The sequence below is a fragment of the Rhinolophus sinicus genome, chromosome 16 (genome assembly GCF_057876585.1).
Source record: "Rhinolophus sinicus isolate RSI-liver-muscle chromosome 16, RSI-T2T, whole genome shotgun sequence".
Taxonomy (NCBI): Eukaryota; Metazoa; Chordata; class Mammalia; order Chiroptera; family Rhinolophidae; genus Rhinolophus; species Rhinolophus sinicus.
In genome coordinates, this window is record NC_142516.1 from 45,066,316 (window position 1) to 45,089,961 (window position 23,646).

The window sequence follows — 23,646 nt, forward strand, 5'->3', positions numbered from 1 at the left end:
AAATTTCTCCATACTTTACAACTCTTAACCAAAACTCGGGATTTTATATATGCCAAGTGGTTACATATGTTCTAATTAGTGACTTAAAAAATATTTGCTTGGAGAGTTTAAAATGCATTTACTTACAGGTTTATTTTAGTGGTTAGAGCTCTGTATTCTACTTACTGCACTTCTTTTTTTTTTCTCTTATCACTATAAATAACAAGATAGAAATTTCATATGACACATATTATAAAATGGTTCCATAAGGTTTTGTTTTTTAAAAAATATTATAGTGATATGGAACCAAAAAAGAAAGGAGCACAATGACACAAAGCTGACATCGAAGGTTGGCAGGTACCCGCAAGGTCATCTAAATTCCCCCACTGTCCCCACCCATTACGGAGGTTTATATATTTTAAAGGGGCTAACATGTTTTGAACAATAACCAAATACAATTATTCCTTACATCACTCTATCACTTTACCCTTTGCAAATGGTCTTTATGTGTGTTATTATATTTGTCCTTCTCAAAAACTTAGCAAGAGGTCAAAGTCATTAACATTATTCTCTTTTACAGATGGGGAAGCTGAGGGTTAAAATTATAAAGTGATGTACAGTGCATTATCCAGCAGTAAACCACGGAGGTAGGTCAAAGGCTTAGGTTTCTACTTTACTCTGGTGCCCAAGCTAAGACACCATGAGATATGTTAAACCATATTAAGTGCCTTTTCTTAAGTCAAAAAGGGTGGAAATCAAACATTTTCCGTGGTTTAACCTTGGAAGAAAAATATTTATTTGATTAAGATGCCACCATCTATTTTGCACTGTCACTGAGCAATGGGCCGGACCTCGAGTGAAAATGGAAACTTGACAGATATGTTTGGAATAAAATGTTATCACTGGTAAAATTCTGTAGCTGTAGGTGGCCTCCCAGAGAAGAAAACTCAAGCTGGACAGGAAAACTGGGAACATCCAGCATGTGGGAATTGGCAAGAAAGGGAGTGAAAAATTGAAAGGAGTAAAGAAGGATATCGACGACAAACTGCTCACCACACATTTTTTGCTGAGAGATGGCCCTGGTAGCTATAAAATGTTCCACGTACAGCCCTATCCCTTGTCTATGGAAGAAAACAATGTACATCCTTATGATTTTTTTTTTCTTTTTCAAGGGAGCTATAGTTTTGGACTACCATATCTGTGAAGCAACCACGACATACCGTTTGCTTTGCTGGCAGGTTGCGGAAAGAAATTGTTTCTGCCTCTGCCTAGGGTTTTATACTGACTTTCTTGCCTTGGGTTGCAAGTTTACATCTCCATGTACGCATTAGGGTCATTTGGTCATTGTGTGGAAACATTTTTAATATATTAAATAAATGCTTTCATAAACCCTAAACCAACAGGGTCACTGTAATGTAGCATCTGCTAAAATGAAAGTCAGGAAGAGGAAAGGCATTGAAAGGAAGGTAGAAAGCAACATTCCAGATGCTTACAGGATAAGACAAGTGCACAAGGAAAAAAATATATATGGCAAGGCCTATCCTAAATACATGTCGTACATTCTTGAGAAAGAAGAAACTGCAGCACGTATTTGACTCTAAAGGATAACATAAAAATATAAAGGCATAGTTTATTGGCCATAACTACTGGTTATTCCTTAGTTTATAATCTATTTCCCCAACTAAGCACTATGAAAATGGGAACTTTTTTTGTTCACCATTAACCGCAAACACTGGATGACTCCCCAGATGCCCTATAGTAAGTGCTCATAAGTAGTTATTTAATGAATGCATGAATACATGAGTTGTGATTCTGGAAGTAAACTTAGCACGTGAAAGAGCCTCATCAAATAAATACAGCATAAAAAGCTGTCACATGGTACAATACATATCATATACTTGTTATGCTATTGATATTCAGTTCTGTACTTGGCATCAGGATAGGCAGGTTTTCAGGTTTCGACAATATCGTCTCACTTCATCGATGGTTGCCATTCATCCTGGATCACTACTGTCCTCAGTCCATTCTTGCAAGGAGAGTATTTTTCAATGTTGAATTTCCTAATCGACATGAATACAGCTGCGAGACATTGATATACCAAGTTTATGAAACCTTACTGAGCTGTTTATACAGTGATGCCAATGTAAGCACACACACGGTGGCAAGTTCACTAACTTAATTGTCAGACCTCATAAGTGCAGTTCATTAAGCAGTAATATGACATGGAACATGGGGATGTTAAGTTTCTCAGACCTCATCACTTTTCTGCTGGAAGCAGAAAATCCTGGCATTTCTCAAACAAGTTCAACCACAATTTGAGGAAGAGCAGACACTCATATCCTTTGTGGGATTTTTCAGGACTTCCTGCCCTATAGGCAAGCCCCACTTACCCTTTCATAGCCTGCTGTAGGGTCTGAAATCCATCATTAGCAACTTCAACATTATTAGCTCCAGTGAAAATGTCTTCAAGAAGTAACACATTAGACTGGAGTCTATGAGGAGTTATGACTGCTTTTCTCTGAGACTGAGATTCCTGCAGCAAAGTATGGTTTAATTGGGAGGAGGAAGGAGAGATAATTTTAAGGCTAAGATCCTATGGAGGGATGTCAAGAGACATGGAAGACTTTTAAGTAAAATATCAGGAAAATAATAGCTGTCTGAATAGCAGGTACAAAAGAAGTGAAAAGAAAGAGGACAGAGGCACTGAACATCTAAGTAGAAGGGAGAAAATTATTTTCACTTATTTAAAAATGTGATGTGAGGTCAGCCATGATTTTATCATTATCTTGTCTTGTAAGACAAAGACATAGTTTTGATAAGTTTCATTTTTTTCTTCACAAAACTTTTAACTACAGGAGTTATATCAAGTTCATATAACTCCAAAGGAACTTGGCAACAAGCAAGGGACGATTTTAATATAGAATTAAAAAGGCAACCCAGGTCAAGATAGAAGCAGGTCCTTAACCTTATCACCGTAGAGGTATCCTCATTGGAGACTAGAGGAAAAGTGCTAAAATTAAAGGATGGTGTTCAAAACTCAGTTCTAAAATTTGCTGGCTATTTGAGGTTAATCGAATCATCAAGCTCGATTGAACCTTAATTTCTTCATCTATACAATAGGAATAAATAATACCTGCTCAACGAAGTGTAAAAGATCGATGGCAGGAACAAATCAGCATGTGTAAGAAGAAGCACAATACAAAGTGGTGGTACAGCGTACTGGGTAGAAAATGCCTTTTGAACTAGAAAAATCTAGGTTCGAATAAGTCCTATAGTCAAATGGCTCTGGGAAGGTCATTTAGTATCACTAATATTATTTCATTATCTGTAAAATGATGAAACTAATACCTATTATATAATGTTTAGGGGTTAATAGATGACTATATTCCCATTTTTTCAAATTTAAAAATATTTATATGCATTTGTTGAAGCTGGTTTATGTTATATATAAGTTTATTTTATATAGTAGTTATATATAAGTTCATATATATATACACACACACATGTATATATATGTATATATATATATATGTGTGTATATATATATATATATATATATATATATATATATATATATATAGTAGGCTATGTGGACAAGATTTATAATACTATTTGAGGCTTATACATGGCACACTATTTAAATATTCAATGATATGCTTGTTAGCCTAGTCTGTATTATTACGACCAGATTCATAAACAGAAAAAGTATATCTAATCTCAAAGAACCCTACATAGGGAAAAGTCTTAGAAAAGCCTGTTGGGATAAAATAGACAGCAAGAGGTTTCTCATTAAGAGGTGCCTGCCCTGAATGATTCAGTTGTTCCAGTAGATTACTGCTCTGAAATATGCCTGAATTTTTAGCTCAGAGCATTGCTTTTAATAGGAACAATTAGATCTTGAAATTAAAATGCCTTTACCTTGAGATACAGAACTTCAAACTGAGGAGGACAGCATATGAAGGAGCTGATAGTCTCTATGTTATGTAACTTTATATTATACTGTATTAGTTTGACTTAGTATGTATGTAATTTTGAAGATTTCTAAGCTTCTGATGTGGTTAGTAATGTACACTGTCCAGGAAGGAAGGAAGGAAGGAAGGAAGGAAGGAAGGAAGGAAGGAAGGAAGGAAGGAAGGAAGGAAGGAAGGAAGGAAGGAAGGAAGGAAGGAAGGAAGGGAAGGAAGGGCCTAAAATTAGGGTGACCAAGCATCTTGGTTTGCAAGGGACTGAGTGGGTTTCCAGGACACAAGACTTTCAGTCCTAAAACCAGGAGAGTCCTGAGTCAACAAAGTTAGTCGCCTTATTTTAAAACCTCAAAGTACTTTCTTGGGTTTCTACCTCATCATTACCTTCCAATGTTCCCATTAGGTAATTAAAAATAGATATTTGCCACCATTTTGTGGATAAGAATGCTGAGACAAACAATATGGTCAAGATGACAAAGTCCGTCTAATTGATTTTAGAACTCCGGTTCCCTTCTACTTGATTTGAGTAATGTATCCCATAAAGCCACTCAAGTTTATTCCATGAATATATTCTATTGGGGTGGGAGGAGATGATAAGTGGCTCTGTACAATCATTTATATCTCATCAATTCTTTTTCCACCAAGCCTTATCCCCATGGCTAGGAGTTGAGTGGGAGTCATGAATTGTTTTGTAACTATCTTGCTATACAAATCAATGAGTTTAAACCACTGGCCAGTCAGGTATCAAACCACCAAAGGTCCATGCCAAAGGGAGGGTCCAAAGCCAGGTTGGTTTGGTTGGCGTAATATGAATGACTTTGAGGGGGAAAATGTGGACTTGGTTCCCTGCAGCTAGCCTAAATGGCATCTTTGAGCTAGTTAGAAAAAGTCGCCATTTCCTCTAGACCTACATTATCCAATATGATCACCACTAGCAACCTTTGGTTACTAAACACTTGAAATGTGATAGTGTAAAATACACACAAGATTTCAAAGCTTTAGTACTATATATATATATATATATATATATATATATATATATATATACATATATATATGTACATATATATATACACATATACATATATAGCTTGATAATAATTTTATTTTAATTATATGTTGAAATAATACTTTTGATGTATTGAATTAAATAAAACATATTCTTAAAATTAATTTTACCTATGTATTTGTTTAATATGGCTGCTAGAAAATTTTAAACGAGATGTGTGGTTCATCTTGTATTTCTTTATACAATGCTGCTCTATAAACTTTAAATTCATCTGCCAGAAAATTATTGTAATAAATACACAGATCCATTAATGTACAACAGCATAACCATATGTGACTGCCCTGCCACTGAGGCTATCAAGTAACCTCAACTCCTACCATGCTGGCTTTGTTTCATTTTTCAATAAGCCTATGAATTGTAATCCTAATTAAATTATTAACATTTGTCAATTACTTACCACCAGCCAAACATGGTCTAAGTGCTTTGTATGTATTAGCTCATTTAGTCCCCATGGCAATCCTAAGATCAAGGCATAATTACAACTCTATTAGAGATGGGAAACTAGAGAACAGAGCACTTGTGCAATTTGTCAAAGGCCTTTAAGTACATGGTAGAGCTGGGATTTGAATCCATGCAAACCGGCCTGAGAGCCCACCAGGATACACAGTCCCTGCAGAGTCACTGAAAGAAGCTGAGTGACCGGACATACAAAAACAAGCTTCTCCATAGGTGACTATGGAGACCGAGGGACCAACACAGAAATAATACTCATGAAGCCCCTATAACTGATACCCTTGACTTTAATCTTGCCAAATCATAATTGTTAAAGACTAGAAATAGCTTAGATTTGGGAATGTGGTAGTACTATATCAGATACACAGATACCTACTATTTAGAATCTCTGATTGGACAGATAGATAAATATTTTAGATGTGGGGTCTCCACTAAGGCTTTTTTCAACTCCTGAAAGGGCTTAAGAACTGAATATGACAGTGTTCTTTGGTGGCACCAGTAAGTTTGAAAAGAACAAGACACAAAGTGCGTCACCCACCCAGAGAGCTCCTGCTCAGGGTGATTTGGACCCTCAGGCAGTGGTCCTTCCCTGAAATGGCCAATTCACCCTATGCAGAGTCAGGTAAAAGGGTTGAGACATTAGGTGTTTCAACTCTTCTCCTAAGCTAGTTCAGAAAATTGGCTAAAGGATAGATTATTCATAGCTCCAAATGACTGTGTTAGGTTTCTGCAGTGTCTTTAAGGGGAAAATTAGAAATATATTTCAGTCAGGGGGAAAAATGAACTGCTGTTTCATCAGTTCCCCCATGAAATTCTTCCTCATGCTCTAATAAATCCTTTTCCAAGACAGGCCATGATTATGCGGTTGATCATGACAGTTTCGTTGGGGGCCATTTGTTTTTGCTGTCTTATGTAGCTGAAATTTTTTGGATGAGTGATTATTCTGGCTTTTTTAAAAAAATGAACAGAGAACAACAGATTCTGCCTGTTGAACTGATTCTGCAAGTCACAAACCTCTCTGCACCCAAAAAAGAGGGGTCAGCAGCTGTTTCCCTGTCTTGTTTGCAACATTGATTTATACTTTAAAGTATAAAAAGGCACATTTAAAAAAGAAGCTTCAACGTAGGATAGGCATGCAACTACTATCAGTGCAGCCCAGTGAGATGACCCAAAGGCCTGTGCTTGTATTCAACCCTTTGTTTGAAGGATGTCATGATATTATATTAGTGTCAGTATTAAAACATTTTATCTCATAGACTCGGCATCCTCTAAACATGAAACAGGAAAAAAAACAAAATGATATCCCTTCTCCCGTTTGATTCCAGAAATCATTGCTTGCTTCCCAAGAGACCAATGAAACTTACGCTTTAAGGACAACCAGAAAGCTGTATCCAATGCACGCGAGCCCCACTAGAAAATAGGAGAGTGGCAATCTGAAATTCAGCACTCCAATTGTTCGTTGATTGTTGTAGTAGCCATAGAAGAGGACAGAGTATTGCGCTAAACCCTAAAATCCAACAAGAAAGCCACTTAGCAGATGTTGTAAACATCAACTTAAAGAACGAAATATCGGCATTTAAGAGGAATAACAAAATGACATTAATTTTCAAACTTGGGAGTTGGCACTGACACCGGCCCCACTGTTTGTGCTTCACAGAGTGAATGTTTCAGCTGCCACATTCATTGGCAGCTTCTTGGTTTACTTGAAATTCAGGGACTTCTAAATAGACCACATTTTTAATCAAGTATAGGTTTGCTCAACTGTGGAGCCATTACCATGAAATGCCCACTGATTAAAACATCCAAACACACTTCACGGTGTCGTTAGATTTACAGTTTCCAGAGCTTAATACTGGGGGGAGGATCTGAAACAGGCTTCCTCAGCGTGTTATGGCAGGTGTCCACTCCCAGTCACCTGAGCCACAGTTGGATTGGTTCTCCTAAACCACAGAAGCCATGTCTTACCTCAGGCAAGAAACAGGTGAGATGACATTGGAACCAATTTGCACAACCTTCTATTCATGGAGACTACTACAGTATTCTCCCATCACAAGCATGTTTATTCATGTAATTACATGCTCCCTCCTAAAAGTTATCTACTGGGGTTGGAATCACCATTTCCCAACATTGGCTTATTCTGATGCTGCTTCCTTTATAGTATTCTTCATATTCATTGTGTTTTTCACTCTCAGCATTGAAGCATTGTTTCCGTATTACTGTATATCTACTTCCCCAGCTTCTCTCTGACTTCATCTTTCTGGCAATAACTTAAAATGACTATGCTGTGGGAAACAAGGAGACACTAACTTGTCGATGTGGGGCTTCCTCTCGAGATCAAGTGAGTCACCCCTGAATCTTAGAAAATCCAGCTGGCTGACTTGAACATCATGTATAATAAGCCAGGGACTTTGAAGACTCCTGTTGAAGAAGGGAGGAGAAGTGGGACAGGAAGGGTGGAAGAGGAGATTGGGAAGAGGAGGAAATGCCCTGGAAGCTAATTTCTAGAGGAAGAATGAAGAGAAGTAATTTAGAAAACTGTGTTAAACAAAGATTGTGCCTAACTCAAATTAGAGGCCGAGATCTGAGAAAATTATTGCTTTCAAAATTTGCAGCAATTTTTTTTTTAATACTCTGTAAAAATTAGCAGATCTAGAATACCTCGGAAGAGCTCATGGGTATAAGTAGGGTTGGGATAGGATGAGTGGGGTGTGGATAAAAACTAAAGTGCCTCCCTGCACCTCATCTGCCTGTGTCTGCATTTTTTTTTTTTTTTCAGCTCAAGAGAAAAATAAACCCAAAAGAAAATTTGGGGCTAAACAACGAGTGGGAACCTCAAAGAGGGGAAGCAAATGGGCTAATTTTGTGTCCAAGATAGGAAACCAAATAGACATGGATTGGCCAACTGCGCAAGACCCAGAAGAATAATCAGTGGCAGGCTTTCCCTATACTTGGTTCCAGGACATCTTTTACATTCATCAAGTTAAGGTTTCTGCTCCCTCTCACCTATTTTAAATCCAATCTCCTTCTACCCTGTCTAGAACAGTCAGACTGGCCCTGCTATCCCAGGGCAACAATAACAGAACCAGGTAGGTATAGGTACTAGACTACAGATATCCTGAACTGTTTATTTTTTTCCCCATAAGTATAACATATCATTTTCCAAACTCCTCTATTTGTCCTTGCATCTGACCCTTACCTCATTTCCTTGCTACCGCCCTGACACTGAGCGATAATGGTTGCAGGAATAATACCGATCAGTAAGTTTTGTTGAGCACTTAAGCATTTGCTGAACACCTTACTTCATCTCACAGAATCCTGAGAAGAATCCAATGAAGGTGATACTGTCAGGGGAAATACTTTTCCTCAACTCTTGATGTTCCCTTCCACGTGGAGAAGACCCATAAATGTAATACCTCCAGCCTTTCTCCATGGCCTCACGCTAGCCCCGGGGAGGAGAAAGTAATCTGAGAGCAGAGTGTGGATGAACAAATGGGGACGATGTGGACCACCTATCTTCCTCCACCTGAGAGAGCATACGTTGTGCTCTGCCCCTGCAGGGGGAAGCCTATCCTGGTTTAAGGTTGTTGGATACAAATACCTGGCTGGGAAGCCCACTTACCCATAAAAAGATACCACATTCTTTAATAACAGCTTTAACAATAATAAAGGTAACTTGTTGACCTCTACCTGTCTTACCCTTTGCCTTATTTTTGGTTAGATCACAACCTGGGTAGACAAGGGAAGGACTGTTATTTCTCATCCCCTCTCCCTGTCCAACTCAGATGAAAAAACTGTCTTAGAGATGTGAAGTATCTTGTCCAAATTCACATACCTTGTAAGTGACAGATCTTGAACTGGGTCTAATTCAAATCCAGTACCATTGTGCGATACTACTTCTCCTATGCTTTCTTTGCCTACCAGGCCTTGTGTCATGCTGGTGCCATACCCTCCCAGGAAAACAACGAAACAAGGAAACTCTATTAACCCAGCAGGGACTTTTAACCTATACCCCTGGACTGCTCCCTGGTGGTGCCAGGACCGCTTAGAAAGGACTTGGACACCCCGTTTGAAAACATTTCAGAGGGCCTCATCTCCACATGCATACACATTAAAACCTGACATCTTTTTGTAATTCATAATGACAGTATTAAGATTAAAAGACACCTCAAAATAACATTGAAAGGAGAAAGGAGAGATCTAACAAGCACCTGGTGAGTTTGTGAGGTTAGCACAATAGCTACTGGGGCAGCTAGCTCATTTGCTGTATGTACCATTCAATATATGTTCAATGGCTGGCACTTTATAACTATTAGATCACATCCAAAGTGGTAGGGTCCTGTTTTTTTTCGGGAATCCTGATTATTTTACCAAGTCTTCTTCAGTTTGCCTGTTACTACATATGCAGTCAAGTGTGTAAATGAAAAATGTACTATTGAGGAGCACAATTTCAAGGCTTTATCCAATCCATCTTGGGGGGCAGCTTTAAACATGAGTTGAAAGGCTTAAAAGAGGAACACCCCTCCCCTTCCACCCAGCCGGCCCACCACATTCCACACATCTTTCCCTTTTCTTTAAAACTCCAACAGCAGACATCTGGAAGTGACTAAAATAGCAATGACTCCAAACCCAGCCAAGGTTCTATTCGGTTTCCATGTCAGCACGCTCGGCTTTCCCTGCGGGAGCTCTCTCCCACCCCAAAATCTGTGACAGAGAAACAACAGTCAGAGCCAAGTTTCAAATGAGCATAGAAAAGTCCTGTCCAACTCTGGGTTCCATGCTTCTGCATCATCTATTAAGACTCTCATTTCTATTCAAATGCTGCAGCTGGTCTAGGCTATAGTCACCGACACCTTTCCACAACAAAGAGAATCTTCTGATGGTATGGTCTCTAGGAAACAACTCATGTATTTTTTATATAACTAACAATTACTGACAACTTACTATTTGCCAAATACTATATACTTAGATTGAGTAGGAGACTGGATGATAGACGCCCTGAAAAGAGGTCTGAAAACCAAATACTCTCTTCATAAGTATTTATCACCTAAAATAATATTAGAACGCCATTCCTTTGGTGTTTCTCATGACTATAAATAAATACTCACTCTGAAGAAAACACTCTCTCCCCAGGATGGTAAATGACTTTCATCATCCTTAACAACTCTCTCTAATTTGCAGTTATTATCAGACAATTATTTTGATTTAAAAAATCATGAAGTCAAAACTGATGGAAAAACAAAAAAATAGGACTTCTGAACCATGCCTGCTGAGGGTATGTGAAGCGGGAGTGGTACTACACAAGTTGGGGTGTATATTGACTTCTTTTCGAGTTGTTAACAGCCACTTACATCTTAGTGGTAAAAAAGCCAAGTTTCAAGTATAGATGAAAGGTAGGTGATATCACTTAATACAGGAGAAAAGCAAGAAGTGAAAGGCTAACAACATCCGAAACAAAGCTCAACTAGCTTCATAAGAACAGCAGCTAACCTGGCACCTATGGGATACATGTTGAGATCTAGCCCATGTCCAGACCCTCCTTCTCCCCAATCTGAATCACCAAGCTTCCACCTCATTCTCTGCTCACCATTGAGTTTACTTTCCTTTTGCTTCAACCCAGATCCAGAGTTAGTAAACAGATATTACATGGCTCTTAGCAAGGGAGTGTGTCAGTTACAAAGAGGAAGCTAGGCTGAGTCTTAGCAGATCTAGTTTTCAGCACAGGGGATAAACTTCTACCTGTCAAAAGACAGTGAATTCTGGCCCTCAAAAAGCTGTGAAGTAGACAGTTTCTTTTGCTGCCCATCTACATATTGGTGCCCTTGTCCCTCTTCCTCCTTCTCAGACAGGTGGCATTACTGCTGCCTCCTTCCCTTTGCTGCCTTGTAGATACCTTGCTCTCGCTATCAGGGAACCCGCTTCCTGTTTTCTTGTCCCTCCAAGAAATGGACATTTACATGAACTAAGTACTTGAGTATGCATTTAAAGAAAGACACATTTATGAGGCATCTACCATGTACCAGACATTGTGCTAATACTGTACAGACATTATCTCATTTAATTTTTATATGAGCCTGCCAAGTATTTTACACATGACAATGACATGTGCCATGATTTTACACATGACAATAAAAAGGCTCAGATTGGTTGTTAATATGTGCAGTTAATAGGCAGTATGTGGCAGGACTCAAAAACCCAGGTCTGTCTGAATCACATAACTTGAGTTCTTTTCATCATGCTACACTGCATTTTTAACTGCCAGCTTCCGCAAAAAGCACTTCCATTTGCCTTTTGTGCATGGTCCACAACTAACACTAATGGTGGGAATTCTAGATCCTATGCCTAATGCCCTATTCACAACTCACTCCACTTGGATATTCCACGGATCCTTAAACTTAGAACATTCCAACAATTTCCACCAAACTTGCTTCTTCCTCCTATCCCAGAGAATGGCACCACCAACTCACCCAGGCATCGCCACCAGAAACTTGGATATTTTCATTGTCTTCCCATTTCTACCCATAACTTACATGCAATCACTCACTAAGTTCTGTAGTTCCTGCCTCACTAACATATCTGATATTGATCCCTTCTCTGCACACCACTGCTAGTTAGAGGTCTCTCTGCTTCCATCTCACACCTAGTCCAACCAACCTCACCCCATAGTCACAAAGACTCTTCTAAAGGATAATTCTGACCATCCTACTTCAAAACCCTTGTGCTCTCCACTGCCTATCAAATAAAGTCTGACTCTTTTGCATAATGAATGAATCTGTCCTCCCTGATTAGACCCTCCTTTTTTTGGGGGGGGGGAGGTATAACACACTCATCTTTTACTACTCTACTCTCTCCCAAATACCAGCTTCACTGAATCACTAGTTGGTATTCAGTGCACAGCACCATTTTGTGCCTGTATGCCATTGTGCATACTGGTCTCTGCTTGGAATACTGTTCCCAGTTGCTCTACCCATTCTAGAGCCTAGTTTATTCCTATGTGTCCTTTAAATCTAGTTCGAGATGCCTCTGTAAATCCTTCACTGACCTCTAGACCAGAGCCAGTTGTTATGGGGAAATGGTTATTCCTGTCTCTCAGTATTTCCTTCAGGTGCACAGAGCTCCAATAGATGGAATATTCCCCAGAACCTCCTCTACCTCTTCACTCACTCCACCACAACAGAAGTATAGTGACTTCTCTGATTAGTAAATTTCAAATAAATTAACTGGGCTTGCCTAGCTCAAATATAACCTTCTTCCTCTAGGAAATAAGCTGTCCCCAGGGTAAGTTGGACTAATCTGGGATTCCATATTAGCAGGACCATTTGGCTAAGAGTCCCAGATTGGTGCTCTAATTTGGTCTCTATTAATAATGAATGTGGAATTTTGATGCCCATCTGCTTCTCCTTCTCCAACAAATCATTCAGAACTGAAATGGGAAATGGAGTTACTGTTTACTGGGTCCTCTCAGGACTGGTAAACTCCGACACCGAACCCTCCCTCTATTATGCCTCCATGTGCCCAGGGCACATATCTGTTAGCTTGAGACTGTCACATTGTATGGCACATCCGATTAGACCATAAGGTCCCTGTGGACAGGGAATAATAATAGTTATCGTTTTATTCCCAGCATCTGACATTCAATTGATGTTTGTGGAATGACTGAATGAAAAGAGAAGTTGCTTTCTGGTGGTCATTAGCAATCCTCAGTTAGTTTTAGTTCCTTTAAATTTTCAACTAAACCACTCTTTTCTGTTTTTCTGCTCCCTACTACCCATTTTAATAAAACAGAGTAAATCATTCAAGATAGTAACAATGACAATAACAATCTCATGTTGGGATTTAATGAATCAAAACACACAAAAAAAGTCTGAGAAACACTAAAGCTGGCAAAACTCCTTAATTTTTTCTAATGTCTAATTGCCTAAAACGCCTACAAAATGACACATCTCAGTGCTATAAAATGAGCTGCTGTGTATGATTTCTTCCCACATAGGAAAATTGGTCTTCTTTTGTTTCACAAAGTAGACATCAAAAGCATTCATTATGGGGGTTTGTTGTTCTTTGACTTCTGGACTTGCAAGGCTGCCCATTAGTTCTCTGAAGTCATGAAGAACAAAGTACTGTGAATTCATACATGAAAAGAAATGGGTGTTGTCATCTGGACACAGTTTATGCTGAGAATTACCTTAGTAGTATCTATTTAAGAAGTTTTTGAACAAATAAAACTAGTTTTTGAAAGTAGAGAAAATATTGAGACTACTTAGAAAAAAATGAACTAAATTCAGTAATTTTCAATCCCATATAAGCAGCACACATTTTATTTCAAATATTTAAGATTCAAATATTCAAGATTCAAATATTCAAGTATAGTTCATAAACAAATAATATCTATTGGAGATACACTATTCTAGAAAATAGAATGAAGTTTTTACTGAATTGCTTTCAAATGTTTGCAAATTTAAATAATCTATTTGTCATAGCAGATGTACTGGACTCATGGTTTAGTGCTATTTGTATTATATAATATAATTTAATAGGTTGCAAGGTTCTAATCTAATTCAATCACTCACAGCCTTTAATCATTAGGCTGATAGCCAGTATTTAGATATCAGCAAATCCCTACCAGGTAAACTGAGCTCTTCCAAACAATCTTAGTCTCTCACTTGATCATAATAATAAGACTCTTCCTTGGTCTCATCACATTCATCTTGTCTTTCTCCAATCTTTTGAGTTTCTCAAAATCCAAGTCTGATAATGCCACTACCCACCCACCACCCACTTAAACTACTTTCAATTGCTCTGAGAAAAAAATAACTATCATGGCCTAGATTCTAGAAGGTCGCACATGGTTTGATACCTTTCTGTCTCTCCAATGCCATCTGCCCCTGACGCCTCTTCACATTCTCAGATCTCATTTCACTAGCTGTCATTCAGTCCCCTGAGTAAGGCAACCTTCTCTCAACACAGGACCTTTGCACTTGCTGTTCTCATGACCCAGAATACCTCTCCCTTCTGTCAAATTGGGAGCTTGTACTGACTCTTCAGAGCCCAATTCAAATGTTACTTTCTCAGAAAAACTTTTCCTATGATCCAGGTCAGGTTCCCTGCTATACATTCTCTTTATACCATTTACCTTTCTTTCACAGCACTTGGCACAGTTGCAAATACATTTATTTTTGTGATTATTTAATTCTCTACTAGACTTTAAGTGCTTGAGACCTTTCTGGGTATGGCTTACCTTTGCTTAATGCCTAGCACACTGCCTGGTACTTAGACAATGCTCAATAAATGCTTACTGAATTGATGAATAGAAGACTAATTTATGTGATCATATTCAAAGAAGTGATGCTGTTTTCATGTTTGTAAGTATGGTACCAGGATCACAGGCATTCCAAATTTTGACAAAAAGAAAGCTCATCTTTGATTTGGCAAGGTACAGCTGGAGGAAGGTGCTAAAAACTGGAAGTTGTTGCCAAAGCAAAGAAAGCACTGGTAGGAATACAGACCCTAAGAAATCAGTTGTCTAAGTTTAAGAGGATAGAAGGATACCAAGAAAGCTAAAAGCAGACCCAGGAATCTTTCCTATCACAAGCTATAGATGTGTCACAAAGAAGTCCAGGAGTAACAGACTGAGGAGACTCTGAAGTAAGAGAAAGAACCTAGGATCTAGAACAGAATATAAAATGCCTCTCCTTTCAATCACACCTCATAAACCTTTGAATCTGCACTGGACCAGAGGGACCTGTGCTGGACATGAAGGAAATAAAGCACATATAGGAGTCAAGGATGGAAAGCCCATAGATATTGCCAGTCCCAATCCAGGTGCCTGAGCAGGCTCCCTCTTTGCTCAGTGAAGTCTTCAAAGGCGTCTTACTATGGATACAGATGAATACAGATGAGAAGATCTTCATCCCTTCCAATCTTACGATCTCTAGTTCAGGAAAGAGTCCTATCTCTGAGTGGACTCGGTAATCTACAAGCCCAAATTTGTCCCCAAAAGACTTAGCAGTCTGGCTTGGGGTGATACTTTTGCCCTCACCAAGAGATAGTTTATGATTTAGAGTTCAGTCTCTGCTGAGCTAGCCCTTGGCTAGGCTGCGACAATGGCTGTGGCAAAGAGGTCATGCTAATGTTGCTAGATAACAAGAACAGTAACAGCAACAGTTCTGATCTAAAATAGAGGAGCCAAGTCACAGTTTCAGAGCCAACAAACCCCTCTAGAAGTTATAAAGGTTGTGCTGCTCAGATCTCTTTCAAAAGACAGTTTCCAGCTGCCACCACTTTGGATAGATGACAAGAGATGATGATGTGTTCATCCTGAGACCACACACCCCTGGAGTCCTTCTGCCAGTTCCTCAGGTGAGGAATGCTAGAGCCAGGTTATTCTTGAGTGATATGGGTTTCTTCCAATGGACATCCTTGCTTGGAGACTCACCATGAGCCTGGCTAAGACATCTTTCAGAACTGTACTGCTGCCTGAGACTCTTCTTACGCAATCTTCCTTCCCTCTCTCCTTTCACGGGTGTCATACCTGCTTTGCCATTCGAAGACTCTCTCTTCCTACTCCTGCTCCTATCCCCCTTTCTCATTTATAGGCACTCCCCCATATTTCTCAGGAAACCTAAAATGAATCACCCTTTCAAAAGGACTCTGAAAATAAAAATGCATCTGAACTGCTGAAATATTCCTAGAATATTTGAATTATGAAAGAAAATATGAATTATTCCATATGTGAATCACAAGAATTTCTCTCCTAAGTGTGACTGATACAGTAAGGGATGGAGAAACTTAGGACAATTGAGCTATGTCTGAAAGGAGACACTCTCCCTTTGGAAGAGCATTACTTAAAAGAACTGTTGATGCTGGAAAGACTGGGAACCAAACTGCTATTCGTTAACATTCAGAATGTCTGTGACAGTCCTTGAGGACAGACCTCAAGGAGGAGATGTGGCAAAAGTGGGCAGGGCAGAGGAACAGGCCTGGAATGATATGTTATAGATTAAAACAAAGAACTTGACATTAACGGAAGTCACATTTTAGTTTGAATTTCAGTGCCTCCTCTATATGTGCTGTCTTTGGCAAACTAACTTCTCTGAGTCCCAATTTCCTCAACTAAACAATGACAATTGATCCTCATCATGATGGGTTGTTATACAGTGGAATGTATGGGCCTGCTGAACACATTAATAGCTGTTTATTTTCCCCTCTTGCCCATGAGAGCTGCCCCCACCTCCGACAACTAAAAAGATCAGAAGAACACAGGAGGCAAAGCTGACTTGCCATTTATCCACATGTAATGCACAAAATGCCCTCAAGCTGGGAAGCTAGATCCTTTCACAGCTCAAATCTTTACCCTTATGATCTCACCGTCTGATATCAGCTCAAGCTCCTTCCAAATTCCACCTCAGTTCCTCCCTCTCTCTCCTTTACAAGAATATCAAAACTACAGTTTCTTCCTTTTTATCATTCCTACATCATTCTTGTGTTTCTGAGTAGCTTGTCAACACATACGTCCTTTTTTATTGACTTAAACTCATTTTTCTAATTCTACTGAATTAACTGATACCATTTGTGCTAATTTGATTCATAAAATACATATTAGATAATTTCCCTATTTCTTATTCTTTTAATCAAATACATGTCCCCTTGATCAGTAAGGTCAATCACTAGGTGCTCAATAAAAGGATTAAAACTCTAGTGCTTTGTAAATGGTGACTTTGAGAAGACAAAAGACTGACCTAGCATATATCAAATGGTACTTATCTGCTATTAACTAATGTGAATTTAGATGAGTTGTGATATATGTCTATAAGTGACAGAATACTGAGCTTCCCATGCATTACTTCCAGGGGTGGGGGGCCCAGAGGAGAAGTTCCATCCTTCCAATATGAAGCTCAACAGAGAAGCAACTGCTCACAATGTCCCCTACCTTCACCCTATAGGTCTTCACCAAATTGGACCTGAGAGGGCTGTCAAGGGCAGTAATAAAATCCTGGGGAGCCTGTTATGGCCCCAAAACCCTCACTTCCTCATGTATTCACCTCCTAGACCCTCCCTTCCACTCCTGAATAGATCTCTTAAAGCCACCTTACTCTTCCTCTTTGGCAACTGACTAATATCTTTCAAATCTCAAGTGGACATTTTACCCAAAACTTTAAATTTCAGTTATTTGACAAATGCATATGTGCTTAAACTTCAGAAATCTGTCTAAAAGTCAAAAAGCCTTTTGTTATATTTTTAGTTCTTCCTTTCTCTGGTATGACTAAACGTCAGAAAATGTCAATGATATTACTAATTCTTATTCGTATTAACCAGACTGGAAGTTTATTATCTTGTTCATCAGAGGAAGAGAATGAGAAATCAAAATAGTTTCGGGGTGGCACAGTGATAAATTTTTTGAAATTTAAATTAGAGAGGGGGTGGGGAAAAGGTGGGGGGAGGAGAGAGATGAAATATGTGAAAGGTAATAGGAAGGAGAAATGAAAGGTAAGAAGTAAAAGCTAACTCAGAGTCCATCTCCTCTATGAAACCCAGACCTTCCCAAGCAAAATTAACAACCACTTCCTGGGAGCGCCCAGCATCTTTTTTTTTTCTTTTTTCTAACTTAGTACATAATATGTTGTATACGCTTGTATACAAAAGTACGTGTATCCTTTTTTTGCTGTCATGAGTACCTTGAGGTCAAGAATCATGTCACATTCATCTTTGTAAAACCAGTGTATATTTATATTCAATAAATAAATGCTGATTTGAAATGAAAATTCCAACTGATGGGTGATATAAGATTCCAAATGCCACAAAGTGGGAGCTGCCAGTATGCCTTATAGCTTCCCTTGTTTACTCAGAGACTGGAAGTTTACGTTTTTCTAGTACTGCTCACATAAATTAATTTCTATGGTTCTTATCTCAAGGCTCTACACATCCCCCCGCCCCCACCTCCCTATACTCAGGTTGGCAGTCAACAACATTCCTTAAGCCTCTATTGACTGAGCATTATAGCAAGGGATTCAAAGAAAATGTAGCTAATGTGTCCCTTCCCCTTTTTAGGAAGCTCACAATTTGGGGGGGGTAAGGGTAGAATTCAAAACAGCTGTGAAACAGGCATATTAACACCATGAACGTGAAGACTACTGTTTTTCTCTCCTCTCGTCATTCTCCAGTCCACATAAAATTGTATTCTCATTTGCTACTTTTCACAAATTCCTTGAATCATCAATTCTCCACTCTGTACCTTGCTACTTTCTCATCCTCTACACTTTCAAACATCTCCAATCTGGTCACAATTTTAAAAATGTGTGGAATTAAATAGATGTCACAGACTTGTACCACAGATGATTTTTCAATGGGCTGGAATGAGTCTCTGCTATTACAATCAACTCCACTCAGGGGAGCTCAAAGAAGAATACTAACTTAGTACTACAGTGGAATGATGCTTATTTGGGTACCACAATCAAGTCATCCTCGTTTTAGTATTATTTAGAAGTCAGAATTTAGTATTGCTTAGTATTTAATATTTAGTTTTATTTAGTATTGACTATTCAGTAATACTAAATAGCCTTGTTTAGGAAGTGAAAAGGTTAATATGCCATGTAAAAGCTCAGATTTCTTAAGACTCCCAACAAGATTTTCGCAAAAGCACATTTGCAAACTCTTCCCTTATTCTTTTCCAAAGTCAGAGATAAGAATATTGTTTGAAGTCTTTGAACCTGAGCTTACCCATCATTCAGTAATCTATATTCCCATTTAACCATATTATCATATTCTCAAATCCTATTCACTTTTTTCTTTCCCTTCTTCTCTCCCTCCCTCTCTCCCTTCCTCCCTTTTTTTTCTTTCTTTTCTTCTTTCTTTCATTGTTTTTAAACAGGGCAGAAACATCTCTCTTAAGACCTTCACCCAGCCCCAGAAGAGGATGCCACAGAGTTTCAGAATAAGGAAAAATGAATCCTCCTACAACACAGTTGTGTGGAGACACTTACATTGAAGTCGTACAACACGCCAAAGTTCGCGGCAGAGTCCTCTTCAGCTCTGGGAACTGTTTTTCTAGGTATAGTGCCATATGGCAAACCCCAGAGGTACTATATGGAGAAGCAAAGAAAGCAGTTAACAATTGGAAACAAAGTCTGAACCACACATGTGATCACAAATGGTTTTGTTTAAAAGCACTTCTGAAGCCTTTTCATGAGGACTCTGTGGATCTCCATGTGGGGTCCCATTTTCTGGGAATCAACTAAACTCAGAATTAAGAACAAAGGGAGTGCTAAGGACCCTGCATTCTGAGTTCAGTGGACCACCAGCAGTTGGGCCAACCACAGTGCCCAGAAGGCTACCCTCCACCACCTTCAAACTGGTCTCATCTAGGGAAGGTCTGGAAAGGAGAGAGGTAGCCTTTGGGGGACTATAATGTTCTAGTAAACCATACTACCCACATCTTCATATAGGGTGGGGGTGGAGGAAGAATACCTCATGTCAAGGAAAAGAGTCCTTAAGAGAATCAGTCAGACAATTTGAGGGTGGCAGTAAGAGGGAAGACTGCACCCTGATTATCCTATGTTTCATCACTAACTCAGGTTTACTGCCCTGATCTTCTGCTATGAGTTTAGAAGAAAAGTTATTAGCGGTGGAGCCAGCCAGTAAGGGAGGGAGAATAGTATAGTAGGAACCTTGGTGAGAACTGAAAAAAAGTACCCCTCTAGCCCCAGGGCCGGCACACAGCTTGCCAAGCAGATGTTGCTTCTTATGCAAGATGAAAACTTCCCGTCCCGTCCCCGGGGCTGAAGGATGAACGTGGATGGAAGCCTGACTGCAGAGCCTGATGGTCAAAGGCTAAAAATCAGGTCCGACTCCCTCTCCCCAGACAAGCTGTACTGCAGCCCCTCTGGCTTCCTGGGACTGAACAGAACAGGGGGTGACTCCACCCAAGCTACCTTACCCTAAAGTTGGGGGCCACAGAGGATAGAGGAGATTAGGCCTCAAGCTTGCCCAGGGACATTAGAACTTTGGGCAAAAGAGCCCACGTATCAGGGGAACACTGAGTGAGGCTGATGGGTTGAGGCAGCTAAAAAGTGAAGGCTTGTTACCAGGAGGTGACCAGGCCTGGCCTCTGGTGGTTCTGTAAAGTTAACACGCAGGGTGCCCGTCCTCTTGGTTCTTTTGTTGGAGTTGGTAATCATTGCCCAGAAAAAAGGATGCCCCTTGGCATCTAACACTACCTATAAAAAAGCACCTAAAGCCGTTATGCTTCCTAATTCTAGGAATACATCCAAATGAACACATATTAGCTTCCTCCACTACGTACTATGAGGCATTCTGCAATTTTCCAGTTGCAAAGAATTAACTACAACCTTTCATTTCCTCCACAAGGAGGCAGCATGGTGTGGAGGAAAGAGTAAATGCAGCTGATAAAACTCCATGTAGGAGTGCCATAGTGGCTAGGGTTGAAGTTTCAGGTTTCCTTAGAGGGATGAGCAAAAATAAGCTGGGGTTACTTTGAAACAGATAAAATATGTACGTTCTGCTGCAGGTGTTTGCTTTGAAGATGAACTTATAAAGGACTTCTGATCTATGTCCACCTTCTTCTATGAGCCAGAGAGCTGCAAAACCTCCAGAATTATCTCAGTGATTATAAAACTAGTGGATTAGGGTGCAAAATCTTTGTACAAAGGATAGAATCATGAATCCTAATCCCAGATCAACTTCAAGAAAACCAACAAAACTCACTCTGAGACGTTAGCTAAATCCAAAAAGCATTATGTGACTCAGTTTTCATATATTTTAAATGGGAGAAGAAACTCTTTTATAGTCTACCTCATACATGTGTTGTGAGGCTCATTAAGTAAAAGCAGTGGAAGTGCTTTGCACTATGAAAAGCCCCAACCTCTTTATGAATGTAAGGCACTATGAGTATTATTATGCTAATGGAGAGTCTTAAGACAGAAACTGGCCCCGATTCAAAACCAAGGGGATAAAGACACTCAGAACACCAAGTTTTGGCTGTTGTCAATACTGTATTGAACAAACTGGCTTTGAAATATTGGTACCTGAAAAAAGACGCTTTGTAAGTTAAATAAAGCCTAACCCCATTTTTGTACGGTAAGCATCCAAAGAGGTCAGGCTCATTTAACTTCATGTGGGTGAGGGCCCTACCTCAATCTCGTTTCTGGGCCTTAGCCTATCCTCCCCACATCAGCTCAGCATTTTGCCCCCTTCTTCAATCTGGACCCACTCTCTGTTTTCTTCTCCTTTCTGACCTTGGTCCTAAGGACCCCCTGCTCCCACTAGGTAGAGGTGTGTGTGTGTGTGTGTGTGTGTGTGTGTGTGTGTGTGTGTGTATGTGTGCGCGCATGCTATCTTACTTTATATGAGAAAAAAATCTCTAACTTTTTGTTTCTTTAGTGTAGAGAAGCTGAATGCTTTGGTTGTATTAAGCATTTCTTTCAAACCAAACTTGGCAAAATAAAGAAATACAACTCACAAGGTGTCAAAGCCTTGCTCTTGGGCAATTAATATTTGGGCACAGGGAATCTGACAGAAGCCATGAACCTTCCCATATAGAAATGTACATGCAAACATACACATGCCATTTTATATACAATTTCAGGAGCCTCATGCACCCTTTGGAGCAAGGATTAGGACTTTTGGCCTTCGGGCACCATTTTGAAGATGAACAAATACTGTGACTCTAAGAATGGATGTAGCCAGTTAGTCATTGTACTCTTAAAGGGAAAAGAGCTTCTCTAGGAGAATTGTCACTTGAGAAACTTGTTGCAGCATGTTTTGTAAACTGGAAGTTAGAGTCTTACCTCTGGCAACATGACGAGGCTAAATGTCAGGATGAAGAGAACCATATTTACTCCATACATCCATCTCATGAAGATGAAGTATGAGGCCACCGATGAACCAAATTGACCTAGTAAAAAGAAAATAAAAACGGTTGAAAGGACAAAGCAAAACAAAAGCTGTCTTGGTGACTTCCAAAATAAATAAGCTCATTGCAACACATTACTTCTTTTCACCTATACAGTCTCTAGCGCTCTTCTTTTTCAATCTAGGTAGAGACAGTGTAACTTAGTCATGATGGAAGTCATAGAGAATGATTATGACCTAAGCCTTTAGAGTCCATCCAAGGAAAAACTGCCTTTTGCTTAGCAGCTAGGATTGCCATCTGAAGAGCCCATTTTATTCCTTGAGCTAACACAGTTAAATGAGGAAATACATACATAAAGTGGTTACTACAGTTCCTGGCCAGTGGTTAGCTATCATTATAATTATATTAGCTGCACTTTTCCCCCCTTTTCCTCAGGCAAACCATACTCTTCTCAAAAAAGTTTACCATATCTCTTATGGAGAGTTAACCTAGAGGCCATCTTGTGCTGTTTCCCCACATTCCTGGCATTTTATAAGTATAGTGTAGAAACTGAAGTTCGTTCATTCACTCCACACACTTTTACTAAATATATTCTGTCAGGAATTATCTTAGACATGAAACACAATGTCACAGACAGAGTTACTGTCTTAATGCAACTTACATTTTAGTGCGGTGTGACAACAAAAAATATGTGGGAGTTTAAAAATTAAAAAAAGAAATACATATTTATAATATATCATGCATATGATATGTTCTATATATCATATATTACATATCATATATTCTACTATATATCACATATTATGTATGTACTATGTATATGATATATATATATTCGTGTGGAGCAAATTGCAGCCTCTGCTTACTAAGATGAGGCTGTGCTCACATGCGAGTCATATCTCTATTTCTGGAACTTAGTCTATTCTTTAGGTACCATCTTACTTATTCCCATAACACAGCAGCAGTTTTTATAGACACTTGAAATCAATGTCTAAGTGGACATTTTAAAAGAAACCAATTATATTGAAGTCTGATTATTTGGAGTCATTTCACTTTGTAGAAGGGTGCAGGGTTCTACAAGAGTTCTAAAAGTGTGTGTTTTTGATAAACATACTCCCCAGGTTCTGTAACCAGATGCACTGGCCCGTCTGCAGAAAGGCTAAAGCAGATCTGTCCCTCTTAGGACATCTGATCATTCACCTGGCTCCCAGTGATTTCGTACTGTTTCGTGGCTGTTATCTATGTTCTCTGGTAACGACTACCTGAGGACTGCCTCAGCCAGGTTCACTCTCTCATGTTTTATTGAAAGCAGTGGACTT

At 39.3% G+C, this 23,646-nt stretch overlaps 1 protein-coding gene across 8 annotated transcripts in view; it reads right to left on the reverse strand.

Annotated features, from left to right (window-relative positions):
* The window catches only part of TMC1 (transmembrane channel like 1), a 242,620-nt gene that overhangs the window by 35,633 nt on the left and 183,341 nt on the right, over positions 1 to 23,646 (reverse strand). For all 8 annotated transcript variants that reach the window (XM_019736715.3, XM_088793258.1, XM_074330566.2 and 5 more), the window contains 3 exons: positions 22,263 to 22,369; positions 19,440 to 19,538; positions 6,831 to 6,973 (listed from right to left, as the gene is read on the reverse strand). In XM_019736715.3, the coding sequence (XP_019592274.1) occupies positions 6,831 to 6,973; positions 19,440 to 19,538; positions 22,263 to 22,369 (349 nt within the window). The remainder of the gene's footprint in view (positions 1 to 6,830; positions 6,974 to 19,439; positions 19,539 to 22,262; positions 22,370 to 23,646) is intronic.